General features: G+C 41.5%; 1 protein-coding gene across 1 annotated transcript in view; it reads left to right on the forward strand.

The window, feature by feature from the left end:
- LOC115007858 (guanine nucleotide-binding protein G(i) subunit alpha-2) overlaps window positions 1-15290 on the forward strand; it is a 53194-nt gene that overhangs the window by 28555 nt on the left and 9349 nt on the right. Inside the window, exons 2-3 of the mRNA XM_029430892.1 lie at window positions 10130-10172; window positions 13863-14004. Of these exons, the coding sequence (XP_029286752.1) occupies window positions 10130-10172; window positions 13863-14004 (185 nt within the window). The remainder of the gene's footprint in view (window positions 1-10129; window positions 10173-13862; window positions 14005-15290) is intronic.

Consider the following 15290-nt stretch of genomic DNA (forward strand, 5'->3'; position numbering starts at 1 on the left):
TTGAACATCTGTATGAGGTAATGCCTGACCCTGGTTCTGCCGCAGGGCTGCTTTAGGGGAAGGATAATATGCCTGTAGTTGGTGCAGGGGTGCTGGGACGCAGACACGCAGGCATCACGGCTTCCAACAGATGAATGAATCTTGGTGTCCGATTTGGACAGATGTGTGTTTACACAGACGTTTTCATTTTCAGAGTAATTGTTCTAAGAAATGTGAAGTTCTTAATAGATCTCTGTGCAACAATTATTTAGCGATTTTAAGAGCTGTCACAATATCGGATTTTCACTCAACAATTATCGTGGCAAAGAAAAACTATATTATTCCGATATCTATGGAAAATTTGCAAAAACAAACACAAATCTATTATGCTCAAAATAGATTAACCAGATAAACTGAGGAGCAAAACAATCCACAATGCCTAACAACACAATATTATCATGTGTATTATCAATATTTCATTTTATACATATCACAGTTAGTGTGTGTGTGTGTGTGTGTGTGTGTGTGTGTGTGGGCGTGGGCCATCCTTTATTGGGAAATAGGCTTGTTTATTTGCTTTGTAGTAGCACCATGGCCATGGATGGCCTGTTCCAGATGTTACGACACATTACAAAAAGGCTCACTGAACTGCAGATTTTCCGCACCCCTCTGCCTGACGCTCCTTCATCCCTGCAAACAGTTCAAAAATCGCCATCAATTATGAATTACTTCCGTCTGGTGGGCTGTGATTACTGCTCCTGGCACTGTAGCAGGCCTGATAGCTGCTCCTGCTCACAGCTCTGTCAAATAGTTTCACTGCTACAATTCAGAGCTGATGAAATGAGGCAGGAGAGAAACATGGGGCCAAATCCACGAAAGAAATGAGACCTCACTTCTTTTTATTCGTCATCAGTGAATTTAAAAAGCATATCTATCGGTGTCTCAGATTGGTGCCCGATTTATTGGAGCTTCCCTGTTATGTAGTGTTTTTTCTGAATTGGATTGTTATCCACTCGACTACTCCTCTGGTTTGGTGGATTTCAAGGTTGTTTCAACCATGGGCGGTCATGACCGGGGACCAGCCAGTTAATTTGGCACCCTCACTCTAGTGTCATACAAGGCCAACTCTGTCTTTCACTCCTCTGCACCTTTTCTCTCCTCAGTTGATCCTCTCTGCTGTCTGCGACTATTAATGGTTTGCTGTCCCACTCATCTCAGTCTCCCATCAGCTTTTCTTGACCCCCACTGGTTTTTGTCTTATCCCTGTTATCCCACCTCCAAAGAGAACTTCACTTTCACGTAGCACTTCTGACCGCTGTCTCAGCACACTGCCCCAGCCTCCCGTGCGTTAGCGATATTACCTGCTCTACATCCCGTTTTCCATTTATCAATTAGTGAAACGTAATATATTCGTAATTACTTAAACAGATCCGCTTGTGTGTGTGCACTTGCAGGCCGCGTGTGTAGAAAAGGCCTTTAAGGGAGAAACTGTTGCCAGGGGAGTGTAGAATGTTGCTTTAAGACGAGAGATTGGGGAAAAGGGCAAGATGTGAAGGTACCTTGGAGGGTAAAAACTAACGCTGGATTTATTTTTATGTGTAATGAAATGTCATTGTTCTCCTCTGCTCGTTTGTCCCTTTTATAAACTGACACCTGAGGCTACGTTACTAAAGATCCTCACGTCACATGCCGTTGCCATTAAAGCTGAGCAACTGTAATGACACAATTGTATTTTCTTTCGCTCTGACTATAGAAAGCAAAATGAGTCAGAGGTTTGTCATGTAGTGTAGGTCCTGATCAACTGTCAAGTTCTGCACCTGCAGAGGGGTAGAAGTGTAAAGATTAGCAGCAGGGAGCTGTCAGACTATCGTACAACCAGCGGCTGTTTCCTTCTTGTTGTTCTTCTCTGTTTTGCTCTCCACGTCGCCCTGTGGGAGCAAGGAGACGGACATTTTGTTCCAGAGGTCCCAGTAACCTGTCAAAACATCGTACCTCCTCTTACACTTTCAAGGGTGACAGAATCCTGAGTTCTTGCGAGCTTCATTATCGACTGAACTTTACACACAATTCGACATGGTACTTCAGTGTTTTTACTCCCTCCTTTATCCGCAGCCCTCTGCGTCTTTAAGTCTTCTATGGACGGAAGGAGGATGTCTTGTGGAGCATCCCTTCCTTTGAGGAAGATACCGCCGTGTATTGGCAACTGTATTGGTCCCACACCCAAACGCATCTTTTGGAGCTCTTCATCTACCCACATAATTATGGCTGCTTTTCCATCAAAGTAAAACATGAAGCTTTTAATGATTATTAATCGATTATTGATTGTTTCTGCGGCTGACTATTTGTTTGCGGCAATTTTCAGAATTGTATTCAAACGTGTCTTCTCCCGCCTCCTTCCATTCACTCAATACACTTAGAGGAAGTAAATTCGGTCTTCCTGGCTCTCATCCCTCTCTTCTACGGCAGCAGTTGTCAGTGTGCTGTCCAGACTTGCTCTTTGCCCCAGGCATGGAAGCCATCTGTTGGAAGAGACAGAATTTCTCCGTCCCTGTCGTTCAAACGGACAGATATGACCGTCTGTGTGTGTGTGTGCACGTGTTTTTTTTTTTTTCTTGGTTTTTTTTTTGCGTTTCTCGAGTGTACACGAGTTTATGCAAGCTGCTTCCATTTCCTCCTTGATTGGATCAGAGAATAGGAAGTGGCACATGTGTCTCTCAGAGGGCCTCTGGTCTCGAGTCTGGATTGGCACATTTTCTCAACACGTAGCTGAGAAGAACAGGCGGCGTCGGGCCGCCTCACGGCTGGTGTGTAGGCGGCCGAGGACAGTGGGAGGAAGAGTTCGAGAAATGATGGAAATGGAAATTAATTAGATTATAGAATAAAGAGAGAGTGAGGCCATGGGGAGATGGAGATGTGAGGATGGCTTGTTGTGTAAGAAATCTGTTTGTCACAGTCACTATAGTGAGGCCCCGACTTGTTTTACTGGATCCTGCTGCAACTCAGTCAGCACTTATTCCTTTCCTCTTTAACCCTGTCCCCCTATTTTCTACCTCGGTTACTCATCTTGGCATTCATACAGCTACCCATCCTTTCCCCCTTAGTTTAATGTATATTAATGGGGAGATTGTGGGAATTGAAGCGGCACATTGTGCTGTTTGTTTAAGTCACAATGCGTCTCACGGTGCTGAGAGTGAGAAAAGAGACTCAGAAGTCTCAAGTCGGTGGGAAGCAATGTCCAACAATGAAACTAGCCTTGCCTGCACTGCGACCAATATTTATAAGCACACCAAGGAAGCAGTAAAAATAACATTAAAGTGAACTAAACAGCGTTAAGTCTCGGTTTCTCTAAGTGCATATTGATTTGAAGCCTCGTGACATCCAATGTTTGCCTTTTTTAGGTTTTAGCTTCAAAGCCAGTGCATATTTGATCGGCCTGTCACTAAGGGGTGAGGTATTGATTTATTCAACAGATCTGCTCTGAAGTGTGGACGGGAAGGACCAGAGGGCCATCCCATTATACATTTAGTGGACTTGAAAGAAAATATCCTTGTGCTCTTTCCAATGTTTTATTAAACTTTCTCTTTTGTTTTACTTCACTTTCTTCTACGTTCACTGTGGCGGTATAAGAACAGGGCAAATAATTGTATTAATTTTACCCTCACTAGAGCCGATGCTTTATTATTTTTTCAGTAAATTGGCTGGTTCAATAAAAATGGCTCCCACATTACCTCGGTAATAACACAAAGGCAGTCTATAAAGCTAAAAAGCCTGTTTGGAAGAGGACTGTGGGAACACACTCGAGGAGCAGTATTAAACAACCCACTCCTAGAGAATTTGGTCACAATATCATGAACAACTACAGTATGCAGTTTTAGAAATGGAAGATTTGAATCAAATCAACTTTTAGTCGTCACGCATGGACACAGCACTGCACACACCATGCATTTAAACCAGCCTAGTATTAGAATGCAGGACTATTGCCATTCAAGGAAACTGCCTTTGTGAAAGTTAATGTTCAATTGGATTATATTGTACTGGCATTTGGGTTATTATGCCCAAACTCTGTTCGAGGCCATTGTAACTCTCATTAGGCCAAACTATTACTGAGCACTTAGTGTCAGCTAGGAAGAGAGAAAAGGTCTAAATGGGAAAAGAAAAGGCAGAATGTGAAATGCATTTTATTATTTACAAGAAACGTTAGAATGTGTCTTTGGTAATACACATTAGAATTGAATGCATCTTTCCCTAATCCAAAAACCAATTGTCATTTCTCACATTCATCCTTATTAATTGAAATCCCAATTAGGAGTGGGGCTTTAAAGGTACATGCCTAGCTATGAGTACTTTTAGCACTAGAACAAAACCATGAAGTATTTGGGATTTCACTCCTTTACTAATCAACTTAATGTTCTAAAACTGAGCTTGTCATCTTAATTGCTTTATGTCTGAACTAATTTCACAGTTGAACATATACTGTATGTTCCTCTCATCAGCGATGAGATTTATTTCACTTCTTCAGTCGTGTCCCCTCGAGCCTTTTTTCTCTTGCTAGCGGCCATAAAATGATTTTCTTTGGGCTGGTGAAGGCAGTTGTCATGCTGGCTGAAAGGAGGCGGAGGTGTGTGTGCGTGTATATATGTGTGTGTGTGTGTGTGTGTGTGTGTGTGTGTGTGTTAGCTAAAGCGCTGATTGGAACGGTCCAGGCCTAAACATCAACAGCGGGCCTGTGTTCTCAGCTAGCAGGGTCTCACACTGCTGCCTTTGTGTCCTGCTTGAAGTCCCACCAGGATGGGTCACACTTGTGCGAGACACATGCACATTTATTCATACACAAAGTAAAAGCCTTAATATCATGGGAGGCAGACCTTTGAAACGGTTAACATTTTTAAACTTGTGGCTGCTGCATGCTGATGCAACACCTAGGCTCTGCAGCACGATCAAGACATAAGTTGATTATTTTTAAGCTGTTGAGCCTCAGTCTTGACACAGAACAGAGAAGAGTACCTTTCATTCTCTCCTCCTTTTATCTCCTGACTTGTCAGTTTCATCATGCTTCACTGAGTAACGAAACTATAGAGACGGTGCAAGCATGCCAGGATTTCTCACAGAAGAGCTGGCTGGCACACTTCTTCCTCCTTGTCGAGCTTCATCACCGGTCAAAATGTGGGAGTCGGAAAAAAAAGCTTTGTCAAGTCTTTTCTCGGATCCTATTTCTGCAAAAGAAAACTGAAATTCCTTATTAGGACATAGGATTTACAGTTAAACAGAAAATATAATGTCAATCTGAATTGATGGCTTTAATCCCCAGCACTCAGGTGATCTTTTTTTACTTTTGTGATCTCCAGAAAGCTCCTTAGTACTAATGGCTGCTGCTCAGTTTGGATATGACGTCTATAGACCAATTAATCACCAAGGCTTTGTGTTTGACAAAGCACAGGTAGAAAACTGCACCACGTCAATGACAGGTGCTAGTGCTGTGTGCCATTGTTATATTATTATTATAGTCTCAAAAGCTGCTGATGCAGTGTGTATGACTCAAGCAAGTCATTTGTCTGTTTTAAAGAGGTAAAGTTCAGCAACCAGTGTGATATTGGAACCCTGCTGCTGTCCATGGCTGCAATGTTCACACACATTTTGGTCTACTGCTGGACAACTTGTAGCTTATCACCAAACCTGACGCGCCAGATGGTTTGTTACTCAGAACTATCTGAGAAGTCATCTTTGCAAAGTGTTTGGAAAAGGGCAGGCACTTTCGAAACAATACAAGGCAGGTGATGAGATGAACCATCTGTCAAACATATTGAGAAAAGTCTTCAGTGTCCTTCTTCCAATTGAGAAATTATTATTCAATATTGCCATGAATGTAACTGAAATACAGTTCTGATATAACTGATGCTATTGCCGACGCTAACTTCTTTAGGAGCCATTTTGAACCAATGGTCTCCTCTCCGTGTCGTCACACACACCCACAGCACGCCCGGAACTGCCAGTAGCTCCCCACGTGACACTACTTGGTCTGAACCGCTGTGGTTCGGACACAAACGCATTACTTGAAGCCTGACCAGATGGATTTTCGTGTGATCTCATGATATCACAAGCATCCATCTGCTTTGCGGAGTAATTTATCACCTACAGGTATGCTGAATAATTATAACTAAGCCCCAAAACCACCTATTGTGCACAGTGGCAGATTTCCCCTCGCATAATAATGATATTTATATTCCATTCCCAGGAGGCCCTGAGCGGCTACTACCTGCTCATCTACCAACAAAGGTAGTAACTCAATGTGTCTTAATTTGAGTCCCAGTCAGGTTAACGGTTCACAAAAACTTAAAGTCCCATGTTGTCGATGAATGAAAACAGGAATAGTTTCCTAAGTTAATAAAAACCACCAGGTACCTTGGGGCAACAAGACACCTTGTTATTGATATCTTAGTGCACATTAGGGAGTGTTCGCTTGAGTCTCTGGCCAGCTGGGATTTGATTAAATGTAATGTAATGTGTGTAGGGAATGCATCCAACAACGACCACACTCTCTTACCGTGACTGTCATATGACCTGATTGTGTCTCTGTTAATGACACTCCCACCTATGAATACAGTCCATCCATCATGGGCCAGGGCCAGGCTCTGTCCCGCAGCTGGACCCTTGTTAATCATGTGGGCTCCCTGGCTCCTATCTCCGTGTTGGTTCTGCCTTTCTGCCAGTCACATTGTCACCCGTCTGTAATCGGACAATTTCCCGAGTCCTGCTGGGAGATGTACAGATTCACTCCTGCTTTCTCCTAGTATTACATCTTTTCATGCTAATACCCCCTTCTATGTTCGCATGCACACACTCGCATTTGTCCTCCTTTTTATTCATTTTCTACATCTTTTGCATTTTATAAGGGAGGGCGAAAGAATGGTGAGACATACAGAAGCTAACTAATCTCATTCAAATGAAATTGGAGACTGAACTGGCAGTCCTCTATTTCCCCCCCCTCGGCTTTCTTTTCTCCCAATTTACTACCATGAGTCAAAGACGACCACAACTGGCGTACATGTTGCCCAGTTGCTAGGCAGTGGACAGTATTTATTTTCTTGCAAACTGCATTTGTGTGTTTTTAATTTCATCTTCAGTCAGTCAGTTCAGTTTGTTTTGAAAAGGGTTGGGCTAAAGGGTCAGTTTAGTTCTATGTTGTGTTGGATCAAGTTTAAGCTTAGTGTGCTTAGTGTGCTCTGTTTTGTGCTGAAAAAACATCAAAACAAAGCAAAGTCTACCATTTGATGTGTTCTACTTTAACTTTAACTGTTTGAGATCTGATTATAACTGTGATCTATTCAGTCACCAAGGCCACCAGTTCTAGCTTACTGTAGAGAGAAGCTGTGCTTGTTCAGCGCTAAGTTCAATTCTTTTCAAACAATCTTTGGAAAGTACGAGTATCAATAGGGCATGTGGAAATGGTGTGTGTGTGTGTGTGTGTGTGTGTGTGTGTGTGTTCATGCAGCTGCAGTCCTGAGCCTCCATAGTCCAAAGGGAGCTATGGTGATAATGCAGCATTAGCCACAGATCAGACAAAGTGTGTTGTGTAACAGTGACCGTATCAGTGGTATCAGTCTGGCTGTCATCAGGCCCCGAGTTTCTGCCACAGAATTTCCCCACAGAACCAGCAGCAACATGCGCTTATTGCCCCAATCTTGAGGGTGATTGCCACTTGTATCACATCAGTGACAGCACCCTCTATGATTCCTCAGTAGTCCCAGCTCTCCTACTAAATGTGCGCGTTTCATTTAATTAAAGTCCCAGTTATTTAGCTTCTGTACTGTGACATATTTCCGCATTTGATTAGACTGCAAAAAAAAGTGGGCAGGCTTCAAATGTAGTGTGATACGTTGCTACAGAGGACTTTCGGCTCCACACACACCTCCTTTGTCCCTACAAGTGGTAGATTGATTGATGGATGTTATGATATTATTGGTTAGAAATGTGTTGTTGCACGTCCTATTTAGTATTACTGGAGGAAAATATGAAAAACTAAGAAATTGATTTATTTTTGTGTGCCTGTTAAATAGGAGCACAATATGATCTAAAAGGGTTAAAATTTCCTCTTGACTTTAAGATTTTACTCGTGGAAAAGAAGTGTATCCAGTACTAGTCTGAATTCTACAAACCGTCGAATTAAAGTAAAAGTGCTTGTACTTGTTGGCAGCCTTTTACCGCCAGCTGGCGAGTATGCAATATTAAAGCAAAAACAGTGCAGTGCAGGACTTGCCTCTGCATATATGTACGTACAGTGTGGTCGAAGTACTCATAATAAGGATTACTGCAGCAGGAGTGCATTGTTCATCTTTTTTTGGGGTGTACATAAAACCTCAATTTATACTCTAATATAAGGAACAGACTGTATTGCAGTCAAGTCATTGCAACTTCAGTCAGACTCCACATGCACAGGATTGGAAACTGAGAATATACAAGTGTATTTGTATTCTACAGTAAAGAGAGCTGCTACCTATTTGTTAACCAAAGCAGCAGTGACACCTAGATATCCACCGCTCATTTCTAACTGTTAGCAGCTCCAGGTTCACAGGACAAACTCCAAAGAGCATGTTGCTACTTTAAGGTGTGTGTGTTGTGTGTGTGTTGTGTGTGTGTGTGTTTGTAGCTTGGCACTGGTCATTTAGATTAATGAACTCACAGGTCGAGTAAGTTTGTGCTGACAGTTTGGCTACAGACTTGCATATCTGCGGCTGAGCCCCAGAGGCTCCAAGGACAAACTCTGTCATTACTGTGAAGTGCAACATTATAAATGATTAGTTTCCTTTGTAGTACTTTTTTCCTAAGATGTCCTAATAGATACGGTTTCACAGAGTTAGTTTGTGGAGGTTTAAGAGAAGACTGTTTTGATGGTTGTTGGCTTTAAACTAATATTGTGGTTTTAATCAAACAAAGCGTGTTCATAAAGGCTCGTATGATTTATGACCGGCTCAGTTTTCCATCTGAATTGTGACAAAATAACTGGATTTATATGGAATGCACACTTCCCATTTCCATTGAATCAGTCTGCCTCTTAGTTATTTCCCATTTTCTTCAGCATCGAGTCTGTTTTACAGTTTTCCATTCAAGGCATGCAATGAGCAAAGAGAGCATTTATTTCCTGCTTTTCCTTCTGCATAACAATATGGTCCACAGACTATACAGCAGATGGATAGCCGCTTCATCACAGTGAGATTTTGTAAATTGTGTGGTGGGGAGCTGGGAGAGGGCTTGTGGACACCGAAACCATGAGGTGGATGTAAAATAGGGAATGTCACAATGTGTTAGTGGGTTTCAACAGAAAAGCACTTTCACCCAGACCTCCATTTTACCCACGTCTGGTCAGCCTTGGTACACACCAAGGTGCACGATGACACACCTTTTTAAGACTGTCAACATCTGTTGGATATTTGTTAAAGCTCTCTTTTATTTCAATACAAAACCACACGTTCCGCTGTATTAGTTCAGTCTGAGCTCTTCTACCACGGAGGAGGAGGAACTGACAGCTGTCTTGGAAATTATCTTAGCCCATTCCTACCCAGAGGCCTTGCTGTGCATGTTGCATGCTGCGTCGTAGTGTATTTTGAGGGTCATCCCAGAAACACTTCACCCTGGGCGAGTACGAATGGAGAGTGCACTGACAGGCACCCCTGGGTGTGTGTGTATGTGTACGTGTAGTGTTAGATTCCTTGTGGCAGATGAGCTCCCTCTGGTCGCCTCAGGTTATTAGAGTAAACATAGCAGTATATAAGAAAAACCCATATCCTGCCAGTGCCAGACATTTCCATTAAAATGTTAACCACGATAAAGTGTCTCGATTATAAAAGTATTTTTTAAAGGAGAATATGATGACAGGTGTTCAGAGAGGTCGGGATGTTTCCACTGTGAATTTAAGACTCCTCTGTATTACTGACTGAGTTCTAACCAAAAGGGCAGAACGCCTGTAGGTGTACAGTAAGAGAGAACAGGAGGCTTGTCTGAGATATGTTGCAGAGCTGAAGGAAAGACTGGGAGGTAAAAGGAGTGGAGCAAGACACGGGTCCAGATGTGAGACGGCCTCGCTCGCTGCCTGTTTACATTTCTCAGCTAACGGGAGTGTATTTTTAACCTCTGATTGTTTTTGTCCTCTCTGCAGGTGCTGGAGAGTCGGGGAAGAGCACCATTGTGAAGCAGATGAAGTGAGTGACTGCTCATTGTTTTTGCTTTTCCTCCCATCCTCTCTGACAAATGAATACATGGTTTGGCAGTACAATTACATGCATTTAGAATATTTACATAGAGATGGTTTTCCAACATTGATTTGGAAATTGAAGAATTGTAGCAGCACATTAATTTGTAGATATTGAAGCAAGCGTTCAGGACAAATGTCGCCTCGCTTCAAAAGTATCCTGGGTTGAAATCTCAGCCCTGGTCCTTTTCTATGAAGTGTTCTGTAGAGGATAATAGCATGTTCTTGTTTGCTCCCATGTTCCCATGAATCATGTTTTCAATTTGCACATTAAAAAACCCTAAATAGAAATGGAAAATAATGTTTCACTAAAATCTTAATTTGTTTTCCAGAATGTTTTTGTTTGTTTGAGTTTTGACTGGCTCTCTTTAAGTTAAGTCATCTTGATGCTCCTATTTCTCCTGCACTGATTTAATGGCACTCTGATGCACCAAACTCCTTAAATTTGCAAAAGTGGATGGAAACGCTTATTAAATTGCATTTTGGGCTTAATTTGACTATTAAGGGTTCCTTGTGTTTGATTTGATGTACTAGGTTCTGAACAAATACATGAACACACAGCCTACATGAGATAAGACGCATGTTTTTCTGTGATGGTAAAAGAGAAAGGTCTAATGTAGAATTTGAATTTGTGTGTTGTTGTTGTTTCACTGTAAATCCAGAGTGAGACCAGAGAGGACATCTGAAGGAAGCAGAATGCATTAGTCCATAAGTGTCTTCCAGTTTAGTTTCTATTAGGAATCAACACACACACACATACACACACACACACACACACACACACACACAGACACACACACAGACACAGGATATTTTCCTCTCATATTGTATACAGGGATCTCCACCCCTATTGATAAATAGCTCTCTGATATGATGAGGACTACAACGAGTTTGGCACCGTTAGCTTGGCAATGCTTGTGTCAGAGCTAAGTGATTGATCAAATAGATTAGGGAGCGCAGTCACTGCACAGAATACAGATATCCGCAGCAGGTACCGGGGTACATCTCGGTACCTGCTGGGTACCATCTAATTAAACCACTCTAAATGCTGCCAGTCGTGTTTTTGCATGTGTGCAATCCAGCATTGTCCTGGAAAAGAAAGCCCACCATTGCTGTCGCTGCACTGATTGTAATCTGACGAGGCTTCGGTAAGCGTTTGCTAAGGACAGACATCATTTTAGTCGGGTTGTACAAAAGATGATTGACAGTTCTCCATTACACTGAAACATCAGCATGAACATTTCCTTCACCTTATTGGACTAACCCAACCCTCACAGGACTGTCACTGCTTTGTGCTTAAGATTAAAAGACAAGAAAGACCTTGAATCTGGAACTTCATTCTCAAGTATATACCAAGAGTGGATTCTGAATAGATTTAAGGCCATTTATAGAACATGTATTTGCTGAAATATGGCACATTTAATAGGCAGAAATAGTTACACAAGATTTGGAGACAGTTAGTCTTGTTTGCCTCCAGCTGTAGAGTTTAATTCTCAAAGGTTGTTTTTAAAATAAAGATCTTGTAGGGAGAACTGTAGCCTAATAGCCTCGCAAAGTGAATATAAAGTGAGCTACTTAAAACGTACCGTGTGAGCATGTTATAAAATCAATAATTCTAAGTTTCCAGTTTGTCGATCGAAGAAAAGTCTTAAAATGGCAGCGTGACAATTTCAGTCTCAAAAGATTTGAGAAAAGACTTCAGCAAGGAGTACGAACACTAGTTTTACGCTTCTTCTGTACAGCCTAAACTCTGACTGCAGTGCAGTAAAGCATACTGTACATGAAAAGGCTGTTTTCCTGCCTATGAACGTGTACTCTTATCAGTATCTCTGAAACACAGACAGAATTACAACATATTTTTGTGTGTGGTTTTAATCCAAATGTCTGTTGTGCACAAAGCATATCGAGCTTTTAACTGACACTGAAGTAAAAAGAGTACAACACCGCTGTCTTCTCTTTCGCTCTTTCGTTTACCTAAAAATAGAGAACAAACATAACTTAGTCAAATGTAGCCCCTCAGTGCCACGCTAGACTGAGGGGCTAGAATAATAGATTTCAGAGATGCTCTGTGTGGGATCTCTCTATTCATAGCCTAATTCTGAGAAAAGGAGAAATAATGCTTCAGCGAGAGTCACAGGAAACTGCAAGACTAATGATGGGGTTTCTTTTAATCTAGTTTTGAAGTTCTCTCTGGTTGACACTAGTCTTACATGTTACAAAAGGACAAAAAAAAAGGGTAATTATGCTTCCAAAGATGTGACAGTCACAGGATATGACCGCATTAATGATGGGATTTGGGATTGTATTCTGCTGAAAATGTCCCCCTGGTTGACATTAGACTTGCAAGTTATTTTTATCAGCAGTAATGAAATATTTATTGAGAAGGAAGCAGCTCACGACGTCCATACAATATGACCACAATGGTCAAGTGTTTAGTTTGTTTCACTCCATAGGATATTTTAAAAGTACAGATTTCAGTCAGTTAGTGCGTTAGTTGAGGATATCGCCTTCATCTGGTCACACAATTCTTCTATTCTTGATCCTTTATTAGGGCTGAACAATTAATCAAAATGTCATTGGAATCGCAATATGGATATAATATCCAAATAGCAGAATTTTCAGTATTTGTTGAAGGCCAAATATGTGTTAAAATACCCGTTCTGAGTATTGTATTGTGGTGCTGCAAAAGCCAAATGAGTATCACTCACTGGAAGTACAATTCATCCTTTTACAGCTTTAGCTTTTAGCTTTAGAATTTAGAAAAGCGTGTTTTATGTGTTGCTGTATGTTGATGCAGATTAGGAACTATGATTGTGCTTTGGGGAGTTATAGATATGTTGAAAGAGACTCTACATGCGTTCAGATACGTTAAATGTGCCTTTTAAACAAAGAGTTTAGGTGTAGAAAGCACAATATCACACTTTGTGTCCTGCTATGTATGCCGTGTTCACGTGTGTGTGTAACCTTTTAGATTACGATAACTACCTTAATGTTCAATCAATCAAAGATGATTTGTATGAAATTATTAGAAGAATTGTTTGTATGAGGGGGGGAAAACACTGTAGGCTTTCATTCCTCTTGGCTGTGCCTCAGTGTTTCACAGTGAGCTCACTTGCATTTTAATGAGGTCCCATTCAGCACATCACACAACCAATGAGCTTCCTGGCTGTGTGGCTCTGGTCTCTGGTCTCATGGCAGACCAGGGGAGTTGGTTCTGTTTGGTTTCCAGCCCAGCAGCTTCAGTCTCAGCGCTGCCTCTTTCTCTCTGTCTCTCTCCACAGCTCCAAAAGCAAGTAAATATTTGTACTAGTGCCCTCTATAGCTGAGAGATACAAAAATCCTCCCAGTACTGCAACCCAGCGGTTTTGTGATCTCATACATGCAGGACGAGATCATCTTTTAAAGAATCCAATGACGTATCAAATAGATTTTAAATTAGCTTTATTGTTACAAATAATGTTCACAGTGACATGAAATATTCAGCAAGATCTGCGGCAAAACAAAAGTCAGCAAACACTATTTTGTATTGTAATAATAAATAATGTAATTATTCTGTTTCATTGTCACATTGTGATTTCATCTTAACTTACACGCTCATCTATTTTTCCTCTCGCTCTTCCCCTCCGGTCTCTGTTTTCAGGATTATCCATGAGGATGGATACTCAGAAGAAGAGTGTAAGCAGTACAGAGCAGTTGTCTACAGCAACACAATCCAGTCCATTATGGCCATCATCAAAGCCATGGCCAACCTGAAGATCGACTATGAAGAAGCTACTAGAGCGGTAGGTATCTGACACCGAAATGTCTTTTACTTTTTACACGTCGTCATCCTCCGAAGACCGAAGAGAAATGATGTTTGAAATGACAGCAAAGATGGCCGCGTTTTTGTCGACTCCTAGCATGAGCCATTGCAAAACTCAAAAGACATGCGAGCTACAGAGCATCTCCAACCAATGTGTCTTTTTGGATGTATAAAAAGTATAATGTATATGAGCCTAATAAACCAGATAGATTTTAAAACAGACGTGGGCATTGTACAAGCTTCAAGTGCAAAATTGTTCCCATGTTAAAGGTAGTAACAGAAGTTTGCAACCCGTCAAAGTATAATGTAATATAACTGCACTCAGTACAGTGATATCGTCTCGACTAATCACCACCAAAGCCTCCACTCTGCCTCCATCTTCACCGCCCATATCTAGCCTTGAGGATTTGAGGCAGCAGAAATTATCCAGCTCAAGAATTTCTCTCGAGTGCAGTGTGACAGTCTCTACTGTAGCAGATGCTGAAGATGGACTCCTGCAGTGCCATGTATTTCCTCTCTGTGTGTGTGTGTGTGTGTGTGTGTGTGTGTGTGTGTGTGTGTGTGTGTGTGTGTGTGTGTGTGTGTGTGTGTGTGTGTGTGTGTGTGTGTGTGTGTGTGTGTGTGTGTGTGTGTGTGTGTGTGTGTGTGTGTGTGTGTGTGTGTGTGTGTGTGTGTGTGTGTGTGTGTGTGTGTGTGTGTGTGTGTGTGTGTGTGTGTGTGGTTAAAGGAAACAGTAAATCATCTCCACCCAGGGAGATAAGATGACAGAAATAAAATTCAGACATTACTCATGAGGGGAGAAAATGACATTCCTTTTCCTACAGTCTTCTGATAAATGTGATTAATATATTCTATTCTCACAGATCATTTGAAAGACAATGTCTAAGTATACGATTAGTAAGTCTCTAGAGATGCTCGCTTATGTTATAGACGACGAAGCAATCTGTCAACTCCTACATCAAAGGTGAGCTTGAAAAGATTGTGATCGACTTTATTAAAAGCAGAGAAAAGGAGACATCCGTCATTCCTTTTACACAGTCCCACATTTCAACTCCATAGCGCGTATTTAAACTCGTATTGTCAGCTTCTCTTGCTGTTAAAGTAGATCTATGTTTGCAATGACGTGTAATTACTACATGGGGAAATCTGAACTACCTGATCTGAATTCGACTCTGAATTGGAATAAGTAATAAAGCAGCGGTGTGTCGTGCCTAGTGGATAAAATGACTCTAATAATCCTTACTTATCCGTTTCTGAACATCTTTG

The sequence above is a fragment of the Cottoperca gobio genome, chromosome 5 (genome assembly GCF_900634415.1).
Source record: "Cottoperca gobio chromosome 5, fCotGob3.1, whole genome shotgun sequence".
In the NCBI taxonomy this organism is placed as follows: Eukaryota; Metazoa; Chordata; class Actinopteri; order Perciformes; family Bovichtidae; genus Cottoperca; species Cottoperca gobio.